Raw genomic sequence first — 26,385 nt, forward strand, 5'->3', positions numbered from 1 at the left:
CTGTTCTTGGCCCATTCCCACCCAGTAAACACTGAAGGGCAGATTTATAAGCCCCTTGCGCCTCTTTTATGCCGCCGTTGCATCACTTTTGTGACGCAGCGGCGGCGCAAAAGATGCACCATAGTGCGGGGTATTTACAACGTGACGCATCTGGGAGATGCATCATGTTGTAAAGCCCTGTGCCAGAAAGAGGCATTCCTGCGCGGGGGGGAGGGGCGTTCTGGCGCAGGAACGCCTCCTAAAAGTGGCTGAGTGAAATCTACAAGATTTCACTCAGTCACTTTTGTGTCCATGCTGCGTCAAAACCGTGCGCCTGCTTGAAGCATGCATAAGGATTGACGCAGCATTGGACAGAGGGCACCCAGAGCATTGCTCAAGCTGCGTCGCTCTTGCGACGCAACTGCAGCAATGCGCCGCCTTTATGGCACAGATGCGTGACGCATCTGTGCCATTTTTGCCCGATGGTGCGCCGCATTGTAAATGCGGTGCACCAATGGTGTCGGAGCCGCGGCACACAATAAGTGGCGCATCCCTGCTAATATGCAGAGATGCGCCACTTATTGTAAATCTGCCCCTTAAATGTTTTCTCCTGTCAATGGGCAGGCTTCAATCAGTTTTCAGGTGGGACTGGGAAGGGAACACCCTCAAAACTGGTAGGTATAAAGGAAGAGTTTTGTTCCACTACAAACAAATACTTTCCCAACTACAAAAAAATCAGTGCAATTGCTGCAATGAGATACATTTTTGCTTTTGTAATTGTACACTTTTTATTTTTTTGTATGTGAAAACGGCTTTTCTGTGACGTATATAGGAATTCCTAAAAGATTTCCACTAGTATTTTCTGAGGCCATTCGGGAATGTCTGGACGGAGGTGGCAGAGCGGCTCTGATTTTATTGGACCTCTCTGCCGCCTTCGATACGGTCCCTCACTCCCTCTTACTCACCAGACTAGCAGCCATAGGCATAACGGGCTCCGCTCTTGGCTGGCTATCATCTTTCTTGGATAACAGGTCCCAGCAAGTGTGGATGCCACCTTTCTCCTCCTCTCCCAAAAAACTCTCTACTGGTGTCCCACAGGGGTCTACTCTAAGCCCCCTGCTTTTTAATATATATACGACTCCCCTCATTTATCTTGCGGAACAGCTAGGAGCCAAAATTATGGCTTATGCCGATGATACTGTTTACCTGGCCCAAAAACAACTCGGACACGTCGAGGGTCCAATTCTGTTTATCATCGGTTTTCTGCTGGCTGGCGTGTGCCCAGCTCAAATGCAATGAGAGTAAATCGGAAATCTTGCTGTATGGCTCCTTCCCAGATAACTTTAGTGACTCCCTCTGGCCCACCGATCTCCCATGTCCCAAATCCATTGGTGGACCTGCAAAAAATTTAGGAGTCTGGTTTAATAACAATCTCAGATTTGAGGACCACCTGAAAAAACTCACTGGAATCTGCTTTTCCACCCTCAAAACCCTGCGCAGATTTCTCCCTCTGCTCCCGAGAGAGGCCAAGGAGACGGTCATTCGCGCTCTCATACTATCCAGATTGGATTATGCGAATGCCCTCTACTGCGGACTCCCAGCCTATTTGATCCACCGCCTCCAGGTAATTCAAAATGCCGCGGTTAGGCTGCTGTTCAACATACCCAGAAGATCTAGTGTCCGTCAACCCCTCAGAGATCTTCACTGGCTCCCAGTGGCTCAAAGGATCTTATTTAAGATCCTCGTGCTAGCATACCGAGCACTTCATCAAACGGGTCCAGCTTATCTGAGAAAAAGATTTTCCCTTTATGTTCCCAATCGCCCTCTTAGATCAAGCAACCTCCACCAAATGACTGTGCCAAAGTTTAAATATAGCAGGCTCGGCGGCCAATCCATCTCTGTCAGAGCAGCGAGAGCTTGGAATACTCTTCCGCTTCATTTGAGAACATCCCCATCCATCATGGCGTTCAGGAAAGGCCTTAAAACCCACCTTTTTACCATCACTGCCTAATGGATGTCTCTCTAACTCCGCATGTAATATGATCTGTCTCCCTTTTCTCTCGCGCCAGGATACTATACTTTTTAGTAATTGAGCGCGCTACAAAAGCCTCTATAATATAATATAATAATAATTTTGGGGAACCTACTCCTTAGGACCTGAACCTGTCACAGCTTTCCTGGGGACTCGGGGAACCCTCTGTTAATTCCCAAAAGCAAAAAAATCACACAAGTGTACTGAAAACATAGGAAGGGATTAACAATAGCAAATATCTAGCCCACGGAGCGGCCCTCATACCTGACTTCATGCCACGAGTTGCTTTTCTGCTGTGATGTCATAAAAGGAGCTGCTCATGCTACAGCTGCGTCACAATGGAAGCTGCCCTGACGGACATTTTACAACTAAGAGCTAAACGTACTCCTGTAATGTCACAATGGAAACCGCCCTTTCTACAGCTGAGTGTGGCAGGGCGCCTTCTGTGCCACAACTTCTCTCTCCTCTTTATTGATATTGATATTGATATTGAAATGTATTTGTAGAGCGCTCGTTCGCCCGGGGGCTTCATGGCGCTATAGACAGGAACACAACGCATCAATCAGAGGAAGCATAGAGGGACTCATCAGAACGCTTGGGAAAAGAGCCATGTTTTGAGGGAGTGTCTGAAGCTAAAAATGTTATCGCACATTTTGAGGTGAAGGGGGAGAGAGTTCCAGAAGGTGGCTGCAAGGTGGTCAAAGCAGCAACCTCCAAGACGTTTCCTTTTGTAAAGAGGGACAATCAGAAGATGTTTGTGCATAGAGCGAAGATTCCGGGGAGGGTCATATTTTTTGAACAGGTCTCTGATGAATAGGGGGCCAGATTGATGTAAGGACTTAAATAAAGTACACCCGGTCTTAAAAGCCACCCGTTGCTCAACAGGCAGCCAGTGTAGCTGTTTTAGGCCTAATCTGACGGACTGCCTCTTAGGTAGATTAAGAATTAGTCTGGCTGCCTGATTCTGAATCAGCTGGAGGCGTTTTAACTCACCGGCCTGGAGCCCAAGATAAAGACTATTGGAGAAGTCCAGTCTGGACAGAACCAGGGAGATGACAATCTGTGTGAGCGCCTCCAGAGAGAAGAAGCGAGCAATTTTCTTGATTTTCTTCAGCTGAAATAGGCTGGAGGACACCACTGCGCCGACCTGCCTTTTCAGAGAGAGATCTTCGCTAAGAAAAATTCCTAGGCTCTTGACTGAGGACGACTTAGATGGTGGGGCTCCCATGCTGGCTGGCCAAAAACCAGGGTTCCAACTGAGTACACTCTGCCCAGGCAAGACCAGCTCAGTCTTGCCTGGGTTGAGTTTCAGGTGACTGCAGCTCATCCAACTCAGGATGTGAGACATGGTGTTTTGAAACACTACCACTGAGTCCTCGGTGTTTAAAGGAAAGATGAGCTGCAAGTCATCTGCATAGTTGAAAATGGTTACTCTGGTGTTCCTGAGAGAGTACAGCAGGGGGCATAAGTATAAATTAAAAAGCAACGGTGACAAGGAAGAACCCTGAGGGACTCCGCAGGTGGTAGGAATGGTGGGGGCAGTAAAGGAACCCAGTCTCACAGATTGGGTACGGCCAGTAATAAATGAGCGGATCCAGCTCAGCGCAGGGCCCCTAAGACCAGCCTGTTCGACACGGTTGACCAAGATGGTGTAGTCAACCGTGTCGAATGCCGCTGATAGGTCTAATAGCACCAGAGCCTGGTGGATCCCCTCGTCGGCATTCCGCCTCAGAGTATTCTGAACTGAGACGACGACTGCCTCAGTAGAATGAAGAGGGCGGAAGCCGGCCTGATTAGGCGCAAGATACTGTGATTCTTCCAAAAATTGGGACATGCTGTCACAGACATGGGCCTCCAATAGTTTGGCACAGTACGGCAGCAAAGAAATGGGCCTATAGTTAAGGGGGTCCGATGGATTAGCCCCAGCCTTTTTCAACAAAGGGATGAGAAGAGCTTTTTTAAAACTGGCAGGGACCAGGCCCTGTGAGAGGGATCCATTCATCATAGAGAGCATGCTCTCAGGGATGGCGGCTCCCACTTCACGCAGGATATATGGAGGGCAGATATCTTCAGGGGAACCAGATTTAACTTTAAGGAGGAGTTTAGATAGGCAGGCGGCGTCAATGGGAGGGAAAGATTCCAGGGTGAAAGGATTATGATAGGTATCAGACGGGGAAGGGGGGGGTGAAATGGTGGGAATACTTTGCTTTATGGTGCAGATCTTATTTAATGTATTGCAGAGGTCCTGGGTGGGAGTTACAGCCAAGGTAGTTCTGTCGCTGCCACTAAGACTCTCCACAATGTTGAACAAATCTCTGGATTTGTTGCGTGATTGAAGAATTTTCTCGGAGAAATAGTCGGTTTTATGTTTCTGGATGAGTTTCTGGTACTCCTTTCGCGCCCTACAATAGTCGGCCTTATCAGATTCTAAGTACGCCGTTCGCCACTTACGCTCCATTTGACGAACTTGCAGCTTTAAAGCTTTAAGATGAGGTGTAAACCACCTATGAGCGTCATGGGTGCGAGAGCGGGGAAAGTTGGAACAGGGAGCGTGAACATTAGCAGCCTGAAGAAGCCAACTAGAAAAGGCTTCTTCAATCCCTTCAATATCCTGATCTAACAAGGGGAGGGATGAAGTTAAGGTGTCAATAAAGGCAGGGAGGTCAGCGTACTTCCAAAGTCTGACTTTCCCTCCTTGCTGAGACGGCTGTTTCCTGTTCTCAGTGATGGTAATAGAGAAATCGATCAGAAAATGATCCGACCAGATGCATGGGGTAATGGAGTTGATAATGAGAGGGATATCCTGTGACCAAATTTGGTCAAGACTGTGTCCTTTTTTGTGGGTGGGGAGGTGTATCTGCTGGATGAGATTCATGTCTGAAAGAGTTTCCTTCAGTATGGCTGCCTGGCCGACCAACTCAGTAGAGTTCATCCAGAGGTTAAAGTCACCCAACAGCACAATTTTCTTATGACTAATTATCAAAGGGGCCAAAAATTCTGCTAAAGATACAGCCAAATGTGTGCATGCTTTGGGGAGGACGATAAATGAGGACCATAAGTAGAGATCCACTATTAGTGTCCATCCTAAGGATCATATTGTCCGATCCTGTAAGATCAAAGGATGGGAGAAGGGAGAAGATGTGATTTTTTAGAATGATCGCGGCAACTCCTCCGCCCCTTTTATTGGCAGGTCTATCCTCATGCAAAATATAATAGTTGGAAGGGACTGCTGCCAAGATGTCAGGTAGGGAGTCGGCGTTCAACCAGGTCTCCGTAAGGAGTAAAATATCCGGTTGCTCGGCCTGGAGTAAAAGGAATATGTCCATATGGTGTTTCACCATGGACCTGGTGTTTAGATAATAACATTTGAGAGTTGTCTCAACCCCCGGCGGGGATACAAAGGTAATGGAAGGGTTGGGACGCGTGGAGGGGTCAACCATAAATTTAGGAAGTAGAATGCCATGGGTAGCGGCGCGCTTTAGAACATGCGCGGGTAAGGCGGGCCCAGTGTCATCTAAGGGTCGGAGATGTAGCAGTTCAGGGGAAGAATAGGAAAGTATTTGGCCAGGGGTTCTGGCCCCAGGCCCCGGTCTGCCGCGGACGGGCGCAGACGGGCTTGACTTGTGCGTGACTTCGGCGCGCATTCGTCGCGCCCGCTGCGCTCGTCCGCTGCGCTCCGATATACACATTGGTTTTGTAGCCTCTGTCTTGGGGGGACTAGACCGCTAAATCCGGTCCAGCCCTACCCAAGATGGCGGCTCGCCTCACCCTCCACGCAAACGGCACCAGCCGCGATGAAACAGGGCGGGCAGCAGCAAGTAAATCAGTGCGTTTAGGTCAAAGGTATTTAAACAATGAATATCACAATAAAAATTATGTTTTTAAAATTTTCAAAGCGCTGGCGCCGCAAACGCACCAGAGCACCAACAATTGCTGTCCTTTACTGCGCGTGATTATAATGTAGCACAAAGTTCCAGAGAGAGCCAGGCAGCTGCCACCAGCCTAGCGTTCTCGGCAGGCTCTGTGCCGGGGATTGTTTTGTAGCCTCTGTCTTGGGGGGACTAGACCGCTAAATCCGGTCCAGCCCTACCCAAGATGGCGGCTCGCCTCACCCTCCACGCAAACGGCACCAGCCGCGATGGAACAGGGCGGGCAGCAGCAAGTAAATCAGTGCGTTTAGGTTAAAGGTATTTAAACAATGAATATCACAATAAAAATTATGTTTTTAAAATTTTCAAAGCGCTGGCGCCGCAATCGCGCCAGAGCACCAACAATTGCTGTCCTTTACTGCGCGTGATTATAATGTAGCACAAAGTTCCAGAGAGAGCCAGGCAGCTGCCACCAGCCTAGCGTTCTCGGCAGGCTCTGTGCCGGGGATTGTTTTGTAGCCTCTGTCTTGGGGGGACTAGACCGCTAAATCCGGTCCAGCCCTACCCAAGATGGCGGCTCGCCTCACCCTCCACGCAAACGGCACCAGCCGCGATAGAACAGGGCGGGCAGCAGCAAGTAAATCAGTGCGTTTAGGTTAAAGGTATTTAAACAATGAATATCACAATAAAAATTATGTTTTTAAAATTTTCAAAGCGCTGGCGCCGCAATCGCGCCAGAGCACCAACAATTGCTGTCCTTTACTGCGCGTGATTATAATGTAGCACAAAGTTCCAGAGAGAGCCAGGCAGCTGCCACCAGCCTAGCGTTCTCGGCAGGCTCTGTGCCGGGGATTGTTTTGTAGCCTCTGTCTTGGGGGGACTAGACCGCTAAATCCGGTCCAGCCCTACCCAAGATGGCGGCTCGCCTCACCCTCCACGCAAACGGCACCAGCCGCGATAGAACAGGGCGGGCAGCAGCAAGTAAATCAGTGCGTTTAGGTCAAAGGTATTTAAACAATGAATATCACAATAAAAATTATGTTTTTAAAATTTTCAAAGTGCTGGCGCCGCAATTGCGCCAGAGCACCAACAATTGCTGTCCTTTACTGCGCGTGATTATAATGTAGCACAAAGTTCCAGAGAGAGCCAGGCAGCTGCCACCAGCCTAGCGTTCTTTACCTTTGTAAACAAATATCGGCCCCTTGCAGGCACCTCTACACTGGTCTGGTGCACAGTGGGCAGGGCTGCTCGAGGGGACATCCTACACGGGCTGCTCGATAAACAGCCAGCTTGGACAGGCACTTATCAAGGGTGTCAGGGGCACAGGTGCAGGCAATGAAAATGGCCCTTTGACTGCTGTAGGGGTAATAAAATGCAGCATTACTGCTCAGGTACCTTGGTTTCGCTGTCAACAACAATCTTTCTTATAAAACGCTAAACAAAGTTCCACGTTCTTATACTTTAATGTGTAGCACGATGCCTCGTTCTGCTCTAGCTGTCCTGCCAATACCTTCCACGGTTACTAATAGTTTTTTTCCTCTTCCCAATAGGAATAAAAAATGCTGACCGGGCAGAGCTGAAGAAAATCGCCTCTGAGCCTTTTGAAGAGCACGTGATGTATGTGGACAGCTTCCAGGCCCTCGAAAACTTACTGCCGAAGATCACAAGAAGGATCTGCTTCACAGCTTCGGAACCCCCAATACCCGTCAAGCAGTTTTCGGGCCGTAAGTTAAAAATTACATTGGGTGTTGGTCAGATGTGACTTGAGTTGTATTGGACTTCTATGGTGTGTGCAAGCTATAATGACGGTCTTTGCCTAGTCGATATACTGAGAACGAAACGTCAACATTCCAGCAGCAATACAGGCAAGAAAAAGATCGTTATCCTGCAGTGACACCTTGTGGTTGGTTGAGGACAGTGACTAGCCCTTGTTCTACAAGAGGCCTTTCCTGGTTGCCGTTACAGATGATAGAGTTGCATTGCCATCCTCGTTCGTCTTTCTCGTCACAGTCACTAAGGAGCACCCCGTGTTCCAGGCACAGCATTTACCCATAAATTAAAAGGTCTTCCCCCAATATGGCTGCCTGACAGGAAGAACCAAGAGAGGCCACCATGAGCAGGAAGAACCAGCCCGGGACAGAAAGACACCCGGAGGGATGAAAACCCAGACCCCCGAGACACAAAGTGCAGCCAGAAAAATCTGCCCAAACCAAATGCCGAAGAAGAACAGAGAAGACCCAGGACCAGACCGCGCAGAGCCAAAAGAAACTGCCAACAGGCCCCAGAACAGAAAGCAGCAAGTCGGTCCAAACACACCAAGATATCCCAACGGACAGCCCAAAGCAGAAGGGGAGCAAAAGCCCAAAAGCCACAGCAGAAAGGAGACGCAGTCCAACAGAAACACAGTAACACCCCACGGGGGACCTTCAACCGCGAGAGCCAAAACCACCGGAAGAACAGGGCAGCAGAACCAGACACCACCAAACAGACTGGCAGGAGCCGCAAGAACGGATAGGAGTGCAAAAGGAACTCAGCATGGCAACCGAACAAACAACGAAAGTCACCACAACCCCACCCGCAAGGAAAGAAAACAGGTGGGACACGGACCCCTGTAGCACCAAGGACCCCCCGGAAGGGAGAGCGGCACCAAGGGGAGAACCCAGGCAGTCAAAAGTCAAAATAGACCCAGGAAGGCGCCGGAAACGACACCGAAGAAACCCGGCCACCAAGGGAATCCAAACGGCCAACAGGTAAAACGGAAACCCACAAGGCCTCCCATGGAACCCGAAGAGCGGAAGGGACCAGGACCAAGGCCAAGCAACCCGAAAGAAGCAAACGGCCACCAGAGGCCCCCCCAAGCAGGAGAAAGCACATAGCGCCCAGCAAAGTGGGGGGACGCAGCACGGAGGAGCGAGACCGCCCTGCACAGGGACCAAGCAAACCGTCCCCAGAACGTTCCACAAGAAGAAAGCGAGCCGCCAAAGCGAGAGACAAAATCCACTCCGAAGGAGCAAGGCCCCTGCCCAGGAGAGGAAAACCGGGAAATCCAGCACCCCCGGGCACCCAAAAGCACCGCTGGAAACAAAAACGACCAACGGTAAGCCAGAAAGCAGGGGCCGGACACAACCCGCGCCCATAGAGGCACACCACGGACCCCTGAGCAACAGCTCCAAAGTCCACCGAACACAGCAGCAGACACCAACGGAGAAGCACCCTGGCGAGCACCACCAACAGGACAAACGCCCTGGCCAGGCCCAACCAAGACGGACCAAACCCATCCAGGCACTAAAGAGGCCCGACCCGGAGGAACGGCTAAGATCAGATGAGACCATGTGCAGCCAGGGTGGTAGAGCAAAGACAGTACAAACGTGCAAAAAAGACAACAGGGGCGATCTCTGCAAACCCACTGGAGCACAAGGCAGGGGAGAAACCGTCCAGGAGAGCAACAAGAAGCCCCGCAGGGCCGATGCAAAACCCAGAAAAGCCAAGGAACGGTCGACAGAGGCAGACCAAGCGACTAAGCACGGGACCCCATGCACGCCCCAAAGAATGGCAAGGGCCGCCACCATCCGGGAAGGGGAACCCAGAACAGAAAGCCCACTGGCCCAATAAGGAAGAATCTGAAGACTGGGAGCCAAAACACACACAAGACATGGGCCCCACAGGAGAGTGAGCCCACCGCACCAGGGAGACCCAGGCAGGCGTGAACAACTCACAGAGTAAACGAGATCAGAAGCATTCAGGGTAGAAAGGCCACAGCGCCCTGGCAGCCCAAGCACGGGAAGCAGGAGGAGACGCCCAAAGTCAAGACATAGCACCTCAACACATGTTGCAGCAAGCCACACATCCGTGGACAAAGCGAACCGAGAGGGCGCCACAGAGAGGAAGGAAGGGGACACCCAACAACCTCACCAGACCATCCGAATGCTAACCAGCCAACAATGGGCGAACGATCCCCATCACAACCAGAGTCCCCCTCGATATCGAGAGGGGGACACTAGAAAAGGACAAGCACACAATGGGCCCCACAGGAGAACCAGAGGAGAAGGAATCTTAAACTCGAGGCCACAGTGACCTACGAACAGGAGAAGGTACAACAAGCGACCCGCATGAAAACGAGCCCAGGGAAGCACAAATAAATACAGGGAACAAACACAGAGGCAGCACACAAGAAGCTACCGCAACTGAGGCTCCTGAAACATACCCACTAAATGCCGAAAAACATACTCGGCCATACTGTTAGACGAAAGCACCCTCCATGATGAAGTGGACCCTCCTGCCTCGGGGCCAATGAGGCCAACAACAAGCTGCACATAGGAGAGCTACACTCCTGCGACAACATGAGCAGAAGGCAAGGAGGGCAGAAAAGAAACCACACTGTGCCCACGCCCAACACAGCATCCCAAGCCCCAGTAGGGACTCGGAGAAAATGAAAGAAACAGACGAGTAAAGAAGTTCACATCCCAGTCCATTTGTGCACCCACAGAAGCAGCCATGGGAAAAAACAGGCGCCAATAGCAGCCCGCCCCAATCAGAAACGCAGAAGCCAACAGCCCTTGCAAACCTTTCAAAGCAGAGACTGAAAATTTTGCCACCGAAGGACACTGTGACAGCAATAGCAGGAGACGAACCCTTGACCATTGAGATCCTTCTCTCACACAGGCACATGACTAACCAATGAGCTACAGCTCCTGGTACGCCAAAGACAAGAAAAATCTGTTTCCACCAGGACGGAAAATAACATCAAAATAAACAGGCGCAGAATAACAGATGTTCATAGTTACCCAACTCAATGGAACTCATTTTATCGACCTCAGATGGATGAAAGGCTGAGTAGACCCACCGGGGTATGAAACCATGACCATGAGGTCGAACACAGGCCCCTTCAGAGGCTGCCGTAGTCCACTGAGCCACCAGAACCATCATCTCAAAGTCCACCCAAGAAGAAAGAAACAATGAGACAACACCTGGAAGGGCAAAAAGGCCGCAACGTGTAGCGCAAGTCATAGTGCTCGTATGGCCCCATGATGCCGCTACAAAAAAAGTCGGCATTACGAAAATCTTAAAATACAGCAGGTAATAACACCGGAAGAATTCACATACACAAAGCACAAAACCGTAATGTGGATCACAGGCAGAACACAAACCCACGGCCTGGGAGAGCCGGCGCCACCAGAGGTGCAAGACCGACCACAGTGCCATAGCGCACTAGTCCATTCACATAATGCGATTTGAAGCAGGAAAGTAACTAATACAAACCAACAAAAATAGCTAGGTAAACACATACCTACCGCCGCAACTGTGCGTCCAAACTCCTTTAGGACCAGCAAAATATATAAATACATATACACACACACACACCCATAGTCCGTAGACCCATTACTACAGTACTGGGCCACCATGTCTCAAAAACATACCAGCGATACCGTGTTAGTGAGAAACGTGAAAGAAGTAGAAGCGAGAGCCCCCAACAGAACAAGTACACAGACACTGTGCTCGTCTGAAACCAGGGATACAGACCCACTGCGTGGAGCGCATTCGTGAGTGCAAGACACCCAAGAAAAAACATAGCAAGGAAAGCTACACCATCAAGCAAACGAAACAAGGTGCAGCCAACGGACCAGATCCCAACACCATCATAGCCATTAAAAGGACCGGTGACACCCCAAAAGATACAATACCAGCCGCACGTCGATGGCCCGAGGAATGGGAGAGACTGCGGCTCCCAACGCGACAGGGAGTGAAACGGCCGCGCGGGAAGCCGAAAGAGCCCGGCCCCGCTCCACGCATGCCGGACCAGAAATGCGGCCCCCTAAGGCACCTCGCCCCCTAGTGAGACTCCGAGGGAGAAGCCAACGCCAGGCCAGGGAATGACATCCGTCCCGGCGGCAAACAGGTAAGCCCTTAGAGCTCCGAGGAGCTCGGACGCAGCCAAAGACCCCGGGCCTCCGCTTGCAGCCCGCACGGAACACCAACGCGAAACAGTGCGCCGCAGTGAGAGGGAGAACTCAGGAAAACAGGGGGGCGTGGCCGGGGACCACAGGACGGCCCACCGGAACCCCCCCGCCCAACACCTAAGGCCATAGCCAAGATCAGTACGTGTCTGAGTTCTATAGCGCTAACTTGACCCGAATGAATCAGAGCGCTTTCACTGGAGTACCATTATAAACACAAGTACATGCCAGGCACGGGGAGATTGCTGAGCCTCGAACACGGTTCCCAGATTTTCATCTGACCGCCCTAGCCATATGCACAGACACAAACAACAGGAGCAACCCACGGGAGGCCCGGGCAAAAACAATGTATGACAGCAAATGTCAAGCCAAAACCATTGACTCACACGGACGGGAGATAGAAGGAGCCACAAGGCATAGCCCCAGACCACCCCGGCCGCCCCCCTGTAAACCCTTGGCTCGCTAAGGCAGAGCCTAACCGGCCCTGTAGGATACCGGGGGAAGGAAGAGGGGAGGGTCCTAGATCCCACAGGTCCACTAGAGACAGGACCACCAACCAGGGACTCAGGTACTTGCTACAGCAGGAACCACTTACCTGAACACCCATCTGGAGAGAAACAAAACAGGCTGAAGGGTTGGGCCGGCCCGCCTCTTATAGAGGACAAGGGTGTATTGGGTCGGCCATATTGGGAAGAGATGGGAGGCATGGGAGGCTGACTTTTTGCTTTGGAGGGTTCTGGTGTGGAGCTGAAGCTCACTTTGGTAGTCTTGTGGCGAGGAAGACTAACGAGTAGGTAATGAACATTACCGGTAGGTAACCAAGTCATTAGTCTCTGTAGCAAAGAAAAAAAAAAGAGAGAAATACAGTGAGCTGACTAAAGAAAGAGCCACAGTGGGGCCTAGTAAGATTAAAGGGCTACATAGGGCGCAAGCATTTTGAAAGGTGGGATGGACCATTTTACACAGGGACTGGGTGGGGCAGGGTAACAAGACTAGAGTAGTAGAATCCAGGAGAAGGGCAGAGTGGACTTGCGTACTCTGGAGTGGGCACACCACTCCTCCCCTGCCCAACCCTGCTCGCAGAGCAGCCCGGCCCACCCACAGCCAAACCCTTCCCCTTTCTCGCAGTGCGAGAAGCAGAAACAGAAAATGGTAGTTATTAACATTTTGTGTTTCTGCTTCTCGCACTGTGACAAAGCAGTGGGGCGACGCTCCTCCGCCCTAGTGGAGGAGCCACCACTGGGTCTCTCGCGTTGACGGCTCATGATCACTCTAATGGAAAACAATGTTGTGAAGCCGTGATCGGACCAGTGTGGTTTGGGCAGATCAAAGGAATCTACAAACATGGCGGTGTGTGTGCAGTCTATTTTTTTCTGGGACTGTGAGACAGGTATAATCACCGGGTGAAACAAGTGATTTGGTGGGGCCATTGGCCACCCATGTAGTACGAAGGGCATTGCGATCACAAACCTTGAACTCAGAGAGATATTTGATACAGCTTTAGAGTGACAGGTGTGTCAAAGTGAAACCAGAATCACCCATTTTCATGAAACAGCATTTTCCATTAGAATTAAAAATAAAATATATATTTTTTAATGTTTACATTTCTCATAATCTACAAGTTAGTGCAATTGAAGTAAATATGGGAACGTCAACCGATATCCACCATTTTCACAAAGAATATCGGGGAAGAAACATTTTCACTCAAAAATTCTTTCTAAAAAAGGAACAAAAATGATAGTTTTTAAAGTTAAATATTTTTACAACCTAACGCATTTAGAAGTGAGTAGCGTCCAGCAGGTTAAATACACCGATGTATCTTTCCTTTTTTTACTAGGGGCATGGAGAAAGAAAATACCTTCACTGGAAATGTGTTTTTGTGAAGAAAAAAAGAGAAACAAAAATATATTTTTCATTAGCTTACAACTTAAAAACAGTTACAGTTTCAGACTTCCAGTTTATGACCATGTTTTATTTGTAGTGTAGAAAATGTGGGTGCTGGATCAAAAATATTTTCTTTACAAAATAATCCCATGTGATTAGTCAGGGCATTTTAATTGTAAGGAACAAACTGTTGTTAACAACTACATACACACACAATGGTGCGTAAAATAAGAACGAGGCATACAAAAGAAACTGAAAAATCTTTACTAATAATCAAGTTCTAAACCAAAACGGGTAGGCTAAGGCTGGAGACTGTATATATATGGAAAGAAGTTTATAGAGCCTGTGGTAATCTGCAGAGTGCTTAATTTTTATTAAGAATGTATGTGTGATGGATTATAATAGATATTGCTGGAAGAAAATATGTTTCTCTCATTCCATCACACTTACAGACTGAACACCAATATAAAGCTTTCATAAGGCCTATCAGTCCAAAAATGCACTCTATTAAAACATAGGGTAATTGTCATCCTTTTGTAATTTCAGCTGAGAAAATCCTGGGTCCTAGGGACCTGAGCGTCAGTGAGCGCAGTTACAGCTCACTGAGGCTAACTTGGAGCCCAGCCACAGGAGAGGTGACTGGATACCACATCATCCTGAATTCACTGTCCTCCAGTGGCCATCTTACTGCGGATGACCAGAGACAGGTAAGCTGCAGCTTCCCATTGTGCTGCCTTTAATCATGATTTCTTCTAAACTTCGTGATGAGTCTTTTCCAAATGCACAAGTGTTCTTTAGACCTATTTGCCAGTTGGAAAGATACAATTTACTAAAGAGTATCAATATTGTTAATATTTGTGTGAGCCTACCTCTGCTTGGCTGAAGAGCTTGCAGGGACAGCAGGCATCTGCCTCAATCCCTTTATATATAGGATTTCTGTTTTACTTTGTTTTTCTTTTGGCATTCCCAAAATATAAGAAACGTGTGAGCATGTTTAACGTCATGTGCATTTCTGGGATAATTTGAAACAGCATTCTTTTCTGGGACACTCAGCTCAACCAGCCATGATGCCTCTCCACTCCATGTTCAGTCTTCAGGGAGTCATTCAGGTATTGCCATTACTGTCTCGGGGTTTTTTTGTACCCCAAATGCATCTCTGCACCTGATGAGAAAAAGCACATAGCTGCTAGTGTCTCCTATAATTTCAGCTCAATTGAACCTTAGCACTTTTCTTCCTCATGCCTTTCTCTGTGGATCACCAGGAGCACCGGAGAGTAGTTGAGGGCAAAAGCTAGGGGGACAGAGGCTGCAAGCAGTTGCAGCCATCTTTGGCATCTGCCAGCCCTCTGTAGTGTTGTGTGAGTTAGCAATGACTGAACTCTTTTGGCTCCTGATCGATTCCGTAGAAATGTGACTTGTGTTAGAGCATAGTGAAGTGAATTTAGGTTTAGACTGTTGTGTTTGTGGTTACACGCAGAAGAAGAATATGTTATACTGAGTTCCGTGTATGGTGTTGTCATTATCGGGTTCCTCGACTGGGGAGGACGCTACAACTGGCGACCAGATAGAGGCTACGTATCCTGAAGATCAATAGTGCTCGCCCAGAGATTTTGCAGCGGTCCAGCAAACTGCTTGTGTGTGCTTTGCGTGCCTCAGTTGAAGTGCTGAGTCGGCGATTGGCATATGTGGAGTTAAAGCACAACTCCAGCTTGTGTAAAGCATTTGAAATTAATGAAAGATATACTGAGAAGTTTACACATCGTTGGCCAAGAACCTGCTGGTAAGACCGCTAAGAGAGGTACCACTCTACTACACAACCTAAATCCATATGGAATGATAACGCTAAAGGCGAATGCAACCAGATTTTAAAAGAGCTGCAAATAGCGACAGCAAATTGTCAGATTACGCTGCGATCAGAAGCGCTGCGAGGCAGAGATTAACCAGGTGTCAGGCAGTACAAAGAGAATCTTACAAACTAAGCCATTTAAATATAAGAAACAGTAATCTGCTTACCAGAACTGAGCAAAGAGAGCTGAGGGCAGTGGCCCCAGAAGAAATGCCCAGGGTTGTATTTATGGAGCTGTCCATACCCAAAGCTACACACCATCAAAGCTGCTGGGTGGCAGCTCAGAACAACTCCAGAAGTCTCCAGAAAAGTGAAAAGCTCCCTTAGAGACCAAGAGGGAGGTCACAGTTCCATTGACTGGCCAAGATGACCCAGAGGCCAGAACAGCACTTTGCTTTAGAGGTTGGCAGCCGACAACGTCGGCGAGACCTCCTCTCTTCAGTGTCAGCCAATCACAGAAATGGTTATAATGCTTCCACCTTCTTGAAACCACCACCACCATTCAATACTGCCAAAAAGCTGAATATTGGTGACAGATGGACTGCTTGGATAGAGACATTTGCTAATTTCATTGATGTACTAGAAGAAACAGATAACCAGAAGTATCAAATACCTTAAGAATCTAGCTGGTGAAGATGTAAAAGAAGTCATAAAGAAAATGTTGTGAGTTGACAAGACTACATACCGTCAAATCAAAGAAACCTTGAATCTCAAATTCAATCCAATACCAAATGTAGATTATGAAAGGTACATTTTTAGTCAAGAAGGACAGAAAGATGGTGAAACCGATGACAAATTTAGTGAGAGACTGGATACTCTCATCAAACACTATAAGTTCAATTAATTCAATGATGAGGAAACTACATGCCTCAGAGTTATTGATGGATGCCTGTCAGATTCATGCAGATGATGAATACTGAGAGAATCTCTTAGTCTGGAGTGAGTTCTCATAGCTGCCAGAGCTGAAGAGCATGCTGATTGACAAGCTGCTAACATGGAGGCTGGAGGTGCCAAGAGTGAATCAGTCACGAACATATAAAGAGTGAGCTAAAGCATAAGGCAGAGGGACACAGAGTGATATCTCCACAGAAGAAGAAGAAGTTGTGCTTCAGGTGTGGAGTTTTGTTTCTACATGAAGGTAAATGTCTTGCCATTGGACAGGTGTGCAAAGGCTGTGAGAAGGAGAACCATTTTGTGACATCATGGCGAAGGATAAAAGAAGTGCGTCACTGCACATAGACAAAATGGCAATTCAAACACATCAGAAGTGACACACCCAGAGGGCCAAGAGATCACACCAGTTGAGACAAATTGACACCAAACAAAGTCGATCATCATCGAAATCATCGTCAAAGAGTTCTTCATTATCTACATCAAGTGAAGGTGAAGACAATGGTAGTGCCATGTCGATGTTTACCTCATAAAAATGTGTTTGTTTGACTGGCCGCTTGAGAAGAAAAATACAGGTCCCTGAAAAGTTGACAAGAAAAAGCACCAAAGTCATTCAAATATTGTCCGAAGATAACACTAAAGGCAAACTGTTGCTCCATACCTTTTATTATCGACAGTGGTGCATTGATAAACATAATGCCTGTCGAGAAATACAATGAACTCCATTGCCACGACTTAAGCCATCGAAAACAAAAGGGTATACATGTGCTGCATCAACACCATTAAAAAGTCAAGGTTCATTTGAAGCAACAATGAAACAAAAAAAAACAAAAGTACAAGCCCCCATTCATGTACTTCAAGGTACGGTGTCAAGTGCCTGTCTGTTCAGCTTCTGCACAGAAGCTGATATGGGACTGATATCAGTGATCTATAACATGAATACTCATCATGAAATAGTAAGTCAATATCCTTCATTGTTTCATGGTTTAGGAAAACTCAACGCTATGAAAGTACAGTTACACATTAATGAGGATGCCTGTCCTATCGCGCAAAGACCCAGGCGGACTGCATTTCATTTACAGGAAGCTGTTGAAAAAGAACTTGAATCATTGCTCAAACAGGATACCATTGAACGATCCACTGGTCCAAGGCCCTGGGTTTCTCCCATAGTGGTAGTGCCCAAAAAGGACAGTCAAGAAGCTGTACACATCTTCGTAGACATGCAACAAGCGAACAAGGCAATTGAATGATAATATCATCCAGGTCCGCACATCTCTGACATGATAACCCAATTGAATGGTGCAAATGTCTTCTCTTGCCTTGATCTGAATAAAGGATATCATCAGTTGGAACGCGAGAAGAGTTGAAGGTACCTTACAACCTTTACTACACATATTGGTCTGTTCCGACACAAACGTTATGGTGCATCATCAGCTGCAGAGTTGTTTCAAGATGTTATTTGATGTATCATACAGCTTGTCATGAATGCGTTTAACTATAGTGATGACATATTGGTTTTCAGAGCTACACAGAAGGAACATGATAAAGCTCTGACACAAATGTGTTGTTTGCTTGAACAGGCAGGTTTGACTTTGAATGCCGACAAATGTCAGTTGCATAAGACAAAGCTAAAATGATTTAGCCATGTCTTTCTGATCGGGGCATGGCACCTGATCCGCAAGTGCTGTCAACAGCCAATCCCCCACAAGATGTTTCCATGTTCTATTCATTCTTTGGCATGGCCAGCTATTGTTTTAGAAATATATGAGACTTTGCCACTGTAGATGCTCCTTTAAGAGAATTGACTGTAAGAATGTTTCATTTAATTGGTCGCATTAATGCTTCAAACAGTAGTTGTTGTCAATGCTAGCCCAGTCAGGTTAGGCGCAATCCTTGCACAGCACAACAGACACCAAATGCTTGAAGGCATTTTGTGGCATATGCAAGCAGAAGTTTGTCCCAAACTGAACGTGCTTATTCACAACCTGAGAAAGAAAGTTTAACAGTGATTTGGGCTTGTGAACATTTGTACGTATTCTTATATGGAAAACCTTTCCCGCTTGTGATAGATCATCAAGTGTTAATGACCATCTTTGGCAATCCAAAGGCCAAGATGCTTCCTCGCATTAAACGTTTGGGTCTACGATTACAAGAACAATACTACACAATTGGACACCATCCAGAGAAAGAACAAAACTCTGCTGATTACTTCTATTGTGTGCATCTACAGTGCCATGGTACCTCTTCTAAGACAGGTGAAGCCTATATAAATTTCATTGTAAAATCCAGCACACCATCTGCCATTTCTTTGGAACAAATTGTCACTGCCACCAGTCAAGGTAGTGACATTTTGAAACTGAAAGACATTATTACACATCAGTCTTGGAACCAGCATACTTGACCTCTTAACAGTGAGTATCAGTAGTTTAAAAATGTCAAAGATGAACTGTCTGTTACTCAAGAGGGCATTATTTTAAGAGGTTCTGCGACAACAGATAATTGAAGTGACCCAGGAAGGACATCGTGGCATTGGTGCCACAAAATGAGCTCTCCGAGACTGAGTCTGGTTTCCTCATCTCAATGAGAGTGTTTAATGAAAATTGAAGGCCTGTCATCTATGCATCTACCTTTCATCGAAAACTACTCAACACACCTTAAGCATTTCAGAGTTGCCAAGGTATGCATGGGAAGAAATCACTGTTGACTTCTTCGGTCGCCTTGACAATGGACATTATCTGATGGGGATTGTTAATGAATACTCATGCTTTCCATTGATAGAAAATCTCTCATCCACCACCCAAGAAAGAGAAAATCATGAGATTAATAAGGGTGGGCAGTTAACTCGGCTTTGTGGATGGATTTGTGGAATTTTGCGACTCCACACTCCGCTCGGAGCATGGAGTTCCGTTAAAAAATTCGGATTCCTCCCCATAGAGCAGTTTGCCCCCACTGCCCACTATTTACTCGGACCTCGTGCGCAGTGATGCTGTGCCCAGAAAGTGCGTGTTTACCTTTCGATCCTTCTGCTTCCTACCTGCTTCTGTGTTCTGGCAGCCTGGGTCTGCCTCTGATGAGACAATTTAAAATCTGGACAGTCAAAGCAAAGGTGCCATGCTAGCCCCTCAGGTTCACATGGACAGCAGGCCACGCTATTCGGCATGTCATTTAATCTATGACCCTGATGACAGGCGTTCACTTCACAATAACAGAATCATTTCCCAATGGCTGGTTCATGGCAGTTTACTGGAAGTGGCTGAGGGTCTGCTCTCTTGCAGCACAAACCAATCGGCAGACAGGCAGTCAGCAGCATCATCCCGACCTTTCGGAACACAGGCAGCACCCTCCTCTGTCTTACAGGGCTGAGGAAAGCTGTTCCTCCAAAATGTGCCTCTTAACTGGAACACATTGTGCGGTTCAAGTCTCATTTTCAGTTCGATCGTCAAGGAGCAAGTGCTGAGATTCACTTGCACTTGCGGACTGAAAATGAGGCTTGAATGCACGATGTGTTCCAGTTAAGAAAGCTGCATGCCCAAGTCGCTGAAGGCTCCTGCGGACATTGTCCCTGAGAGTGGAGCAAGGCTCCATAATCCAGCCTCTACCCCGGGTGAGGTCAGGTCAGTGTGGAGCCACTTGCAGTTGGATCGTCATGATCGTGTGTTGCCATCTTCTACGCGGACATCCAGGCCAGCAACAGCGTGACATGGTAGTGTTTACCATTCATTGTGACAGCAGTGCTGCATTCGGGGGGTAAGACAGCAGGCTGGAGAGACTCTTTTTCACAACTGCAATACTCTTCTAACTCTGTTCCCCATATTATTTTGTCTCTCTACCTCCCTCCACTCCCCTACTATCTAGGGGTGGGCAAGTGGAGCAACTCCTCCTGCTTGTGGAACTCCGTGGAATTCCATGGAGTTTTTCAGCAACTCCTTGAGCTCCACCCACCCTTAGAGATTAGACAGCATCTCATGACATGGCGTGTTCCTGCGAACCTAAAATCTGACAGCGGCCCACCTTTCAACAGTCGAGAATTCAGAGACTTTCTCAGTCATCTTAATGTGTAGCATCAGAAGAGCACATCTCTTTGGCCACAGGCCAATGGCCTTGTCAAACCTTTCGTGAATACTCTCAAGAAAGTTGTTCAGCATGGTGTGTTGGAAAAGCTCGACCTTAAAACTGTCTTAAATTCTACTCTTCGAGCTTAATATTTGACCCCTCACTCTACTGCTGGTGAAAGCCCTGCAACCTTGATGTTCGAGAGAGCCATGATGACCAAGTTACTTCGGTGGACCAACAGAAGATCAAGTACTGAGGAAGAAAGCCGTATAAGGGACTTGGACCTAAAAGAAAAATAAAGGTTTATGCAGACAAGCACTGACATGCAAAATACATTACGTTTACCAGAGGAAATCGAGTGCTTGTCCATCAGCCTAGAAAACTGTAGTTGATGCTCCCTTCAATGCTGAGCCCTTTCATGCTGTGATCAGCAAAGGACACTTAGTGACTGCCCAATGTCCTGGGAAGTCTATCATGCGACATTCCTTGCATTTCTGATATGTGGTTCATCGCTCATCAGGCGCTGATGTCAATGTAGAAACTGGGTCTGTAAGGACAGTTGGAGACCGCCTGACTGCAGTTGCTCCTACATCACCAAAGCAGATCATGGACACTTCGACTGCCTGTCCCCAGTTTCTGAAGACCCATACGGACGTATGAACATAGCACCACAAAGACTCATTGAAGAGTTATAATTGTATTTTTTTGTAAGAACAAAGGAGAGATGTAGTGTTGTGTGAGTTAGCAATGAGCGGAACACTTTTGACTCATGATGGACTTTGTAGAACTGTGACATAAGCATTAGAGCATAGTGAAGCAAATGCAGGTTTAGAATGTTGAGTTCAAGGTTACCCTCAGAAGAATAAAGACATGTTATACTAAGCTTCGTGTCCGGCATTTCATTAGCTGGTACCCTGGCTTGGGAGGACGCTACACCCTCCAAACAAGTAATTTTGCACAGCATGCACAGGGACACATACCGGAGCAATCCCAGATGTACCTGCAACTTGTGCAGTCATGGAAATTCATGTAAATAACTTTTACATATGAGTGACTTCAAAATGCTGCAGGAACAGATAAACTTACCAGTTTGTGAATTTCTTCAACAATAGTGGGTGTAAAGTTTAGATCTTACAGGCATCTCATAATTTGTGTTAGAGTAATATTGTTGCCTGAGTTTTTCTCAATGCTGAAGTTGAGTCTCATGATCTACTATATGAGAAAAATATCTATTTCAGAAGTATTAAGTATTATTTATAAGTCTAATCTTTGGGGCCTACACCTTTTCTAATCTTGATTTACTCTCTTATTTTGCTTACATCCTAATACTGTAACGTTATATTGTGTACAGTTCTACTAAACAGAGCACTGGCTTTGTTTAAGAATGACCTAAAGGCATAAACCCCCTAAATGGACACCACAGTCTGTTTTTGACGTCTTGGCCATGCAATGACATCAGTCCAGGACCCTCACATTAGACAATCGGAGAAGCCATTGCTTACTGCATCGAAGTCTGTACTTGGTGGGGGGTAGGGAGGTGGAGGGGAGGTAGCATGCAATAATATCCACAAAACGAAATAACGCTAACAAATACAACATCATAATATTAATATAATATACCTAATACTGAACAATAAAATTGACAAGAGGGAAAAATACACATTTAAATGGTACACAAGGTATTCTGTGATGTATGCTTTAAATAGTCTTTATAATTGTTATGCAATATTGGATTTACAAAAACATAGTAATTACCTACACCTTTAAGTAAACAAGTGCTCAATGTATCAAAGGTTTTTCGTGAATATTTATTTGAAAGTTCAAAAGTTTTCTGAAGTGTGCAAAGTGATTTCTTAAAAATATGCATCCCTTTTATATTTTTCTAATCTTAGATGATTTAGTAGTGTGTTATATATGGTTGGGCCTCTGACTGAGAAGAACCTGTCTTTCATTTCATTTTTCTTGAACTGAGGCTGTGCTACCTCTATTGTGTGACAGAATGTAGCCAGAAAGTGGTTTTGTCGGGGAAATTTAGTGTTATTGCACTTTGGGGTCATTTTAGTGCAGACCTTTGCATTATAGGATTTTACCTTAACATCTTTCTTGCTCTGGAAGTTAATAAACTGCTTTTAATGCTGGGATGCTATTCGGAACATTTGTGTCACATAAATAGTTGCGAAATCTGAGATAGGGAATGGAGAGCTGATGATCGGTCTTTTGTGATTGTCTTTCAGATTATTTTGGATGCTGATAAGGACACACTTTTTGTGACTGATCTTCTGCCAAACACCGAATATTCCTTCACCGTCCTGGCAATTTATGCAGATCTCATTGGGGATTCAATAACTGTAAAAGGAAAAACAAGTATGTTATAAAATGGGTGTTCCAACTGTGGGGGCCTTTAATATTAATGTGGTTTATTTTATTGTGACATGTGTAGTCTCATGTCATAAGTGAGTGAAAGTTGGTCCTCCAGCAGCTTTTTCTGGGCCATTTCACAAATGTCACCAGTTCCTGGATAGCTGATGCTACTCATTCGAGGCCCATTCATGTTTTGTCTGCCCACATTTGCAGAAAGGTAATAATAACTGAGGTGACATACAACATGAGCTAGAGATGGACGTGGGGCCAAAGAGTCTCTTTGGAATATTGCCTTCTTTGACTGAACAGTGAAAGGACAACACCTCAAAGCAGAAGCAGAAACATGTTAAAGGATTTCAGCTGGAGACAGGGGAGCGGTAGCCCCATGCAGAAACAGGAACAGCTTTGGTGACCGCTCAGCCCTCCACAGGGCTTGGTCGCCCCACTCACTGCTGCCGCTCCTGCCTGCCTTTGCCGCCTCCTGCCTGCAGATTCCTTCGCTCGGTGCCCGCTGCTCCTGGGAATTTCCCGCTGCTCCTGGGAATTTCCCGCTGCCCGCTGCTTCTTGGAATTTCCCGCCGCTGCCTCCCTGCGGCCCCGCCCCCCTGTGATTCCATTCGCCGCCCCGCTCCCGCCACCCAGCTGCTCCTCCCTCCCGGCTCCTTACTTAAGGGGACCGTAGGGGACCACAGAGTGTGACCGCTCAGACCTCCACAGGGCTTGGTCGCCCCACTCACTGCTACCGCTCCTGCCTGCCTTTGCCGCCTCCTGCCTGCAGATTTCTTCGCTCGCTGCCCGCTGCTCCTGGGAATTTCCCACTGCTCCTGGGAATTTCCCGCTGCCCGCTGCTTCTTGGAATTTCCCGCCGCTGCCTCCCTGCGGCCCGCCCCCCTGTGATTCCATTCGCCGCCCCGCCACCCAGCTGCTCCTCCCTCCCGGCTCCTTACTTATGACGCCCCCAGAGCGACCGCGCAGCGGACGCGCGCAGCGGGAGCACCGGTTGAGCGCCGAAGGTGCGCCAAAGGTAAGCCCGTCTGCGCCCGTCCGCGCTTGGCCCGCGCCCAGCGCCAGGACCCCTGGCCCTCCCCGCCGAGGCAAGACGACCCGACTGACCTACGACGCCGCCACTCTCAACGCACTCAATGCCGGCCGGACCCACGCCTGCTGCCGAGCCACCCCGAGACGCACCCACGGACCCTTCACCTGCTGCACCTGCAAGTTCACCTGCCTCCGAACCTGCCCCACACCCGCCAAGACAAACACCAGCAGCAACCACCTCAAGTGCATCCTGATCAACACCCGCTCCGTCCACAGACACGCCGTGGAACTCTGGAACCTCCTCGACGCTACATCACCGGACGTCGCCTTCCTCACGGAAACCTGGATGAACGCCTCCTCTGCACCCGACATCGCCATCACCATCCCGGACGGGTACAAGATCATCAGGAGGGACCGCATCAACCAGACCGGAGGTGGCATCGCCATCGTCCACAGGAACACCATCCGCATCACGACCGACGCCAACGACTCCTTCGCCGCAGCCGAACATCTCTACTTCCAGATTCACACCGACCCTAAGACGACCCTCAGAGGCACCCTCGTCTACAGACCCCCGGGACCACGCACACAATTCAGCGAAGACATCACAGACTTCATCAGCCCGCACGCCCTCCCCTCCACTGACTACATCCTCCTCGGGGACCTCAACTTCCACCTGGAGAACAACAAGGACCGCAACACCACCGCCATGCTGGAAAACCTCGCCAACCTCAGACTCAAGCAACTAGTCAACACCCCCACCCACTACGCCGGCCACACGCTTGATCCCGTCTTCTCTTCCAGCAAATACATCACCTTCAGCCACGCCACCGGACTCCACTGGACTGACCACAGCTGCGTCCACTTCAGCTTCAAAAGATCCACGACCCACCACCACCCGCAACAGGTACCACACAGGAATTGGAGCAAGATCACCGCAGACCAGCTCACCACCTCCCTCAGCCAGAGCCCACCCGCCAACACAACGGACCCCAACGAAGCAGCCCGCAACTTCACACAGTGGCTGACCGCCTGCGCCGACGACCTCGCGCCACTAAAGAACCCTCCCAGCAGACCCAGAAGCAAGAAGGCATCCTGGTTCACTGACGACCTCAAGGACTCCAAGAAGACCTGCCGCACCCTCGAGAAAGCCTGGCTCCTCGACCGGACCACCGACAACATGACCGCCCTCAAACACGCTACCCGCAAGCACCACCAGCTCATCCGCACCACCAAGAAGAAATCCCTGAAGGAACGACTGGACAACAACGCCCACGACAGCAAAGAGCTCTTCACTATTGTCAAGGAGTTCTCCAACCCCAGCACCGGCACCAACGACATCACTCCGTCACAAGACCTCTGCGACTCCCTCGCCTCGTTCTTCCACCGCAAGATCGCCGACATCCACAACAGCTTCGGTGCCCCACCCACGCACCCAACCGTCGAACCAACGCCCCCCACCGCCACCCTTCGCGCCTGGACCACGGTGACCACCGAAGACACAGCCCGCACGATGAACACCATCCACTCCGGATCACCTACCGACCCCTGCCCACACCACGTCTTCAACAAGGCCGACTCCACCATCGCACCCCAACTCCGGAACATCATCAACGCCTCCTTCAACACCGCCACCTTCCCGGAGAGCTGGAAGCACGCCGAGATCAGCGCCCTCCTGAAGAAACCTACAGCGGACCCCACCGATCTCAAAAACTTCCGCCCCATCTCGCTCCTCCCTTTTCCTGCTAAAGTCATCGAGAAGATCGTCAACAGACAGCTGACCGCCTTCCTCAAGACGAACGGATCCCTCGACCCCTCACAGTCCGGCTTCAGAGCCAATCACAGTACCGAGACCGCCCTCATCGCAGCCACCGACGACATCCGGACCCTGCTCGACAAGGGGGAAACAGTGGCCCTCATCCTCCTGGACCTCTCCGCTGCGTTCAACACGGTCTGCCACCGCACCCTAGTCCAGCGCCTCAGCAACATCGGTATCCAAGAGAAGGCACTGGAGTGGATCATCTCGTTCCTCGCCGGAAGAACACAAAGAGTCCGCCTCCCCCCGTTTCGCTCCGAGGCCACCGAAGTCATCTGCGGCGTCCCGCAAGGATCTTCACTCAGCCCCACCCTCTTCAACATCTACATGAAACCTCTCGCAGCCATCGCACGCCAGCACAACCTCAACATCATCTCTTACGCCGACGACACCCAGCTGATCCTCTCCCTCACCAGAGACCCCGACACCGCCAGAACCTGCCTACACGAAGGGATGAAAGACGTCGCTGAGTGGATGAAGGACAGCCGCCTGAAACTGAACTCGGACAAGACGGAAGTCCTCATCCTGGGATCTTCGCCCTCCGCCTGGGACGACTCCTGGTGGCCTCCAGCCCTGGGCACCGCACCCAAGCCAACCGACCACGCACGCAACCTGGGCTTCATCCTGGACCCCTCCCTCTCGATGACCAGACAAGTCAACGC

At 48.7% G+C, this 26,385-nt stretch overlaps 1 protein-coding gene across 1 annotated transcript in view; it reads left to right on the forward strand.

The window, feature by feature from the left end:
- The window catches only part of LOC144763327 (uncharacterized), a 1,153,250-nt gene that overhangs the window by 151,671 nt on the left and 975,194 nt on the right, over positions 1–26,385 (forward strand). The window contains exons 5-7 of the mRNA XM_078648815.1: positions 7,431–7,604; positions 14,265–14,425; positions 22,743–22,872. Coding sequence (XP_078504941.1) covers positions 7,431–7,604; positions 14,265–14,425; positions 22,743–22,872 — 465 coding nt within the window. The remainder of the gene's footprint in view (positions 1–7,430; positions 7,605–14,264; positions 14,426–22,742; positions 22,873–26,385) is intronic.

The sequence above is a fragment of the Lissotriton helveticus genome, chromosome 1_1 (assembly GCF_964261635.1).
Source record: "Lissotriton helveticus chromosome 1_1, aLisHel1.1, whole genome shotgun sequence".
NCBI classification, from domain to species: domain Eukaryota; kingdom Metazoa; phylum Chordata; class Amphibia; order Caudata; family Salamandridae; genus Lissotriton; species Lissotriton helveticus.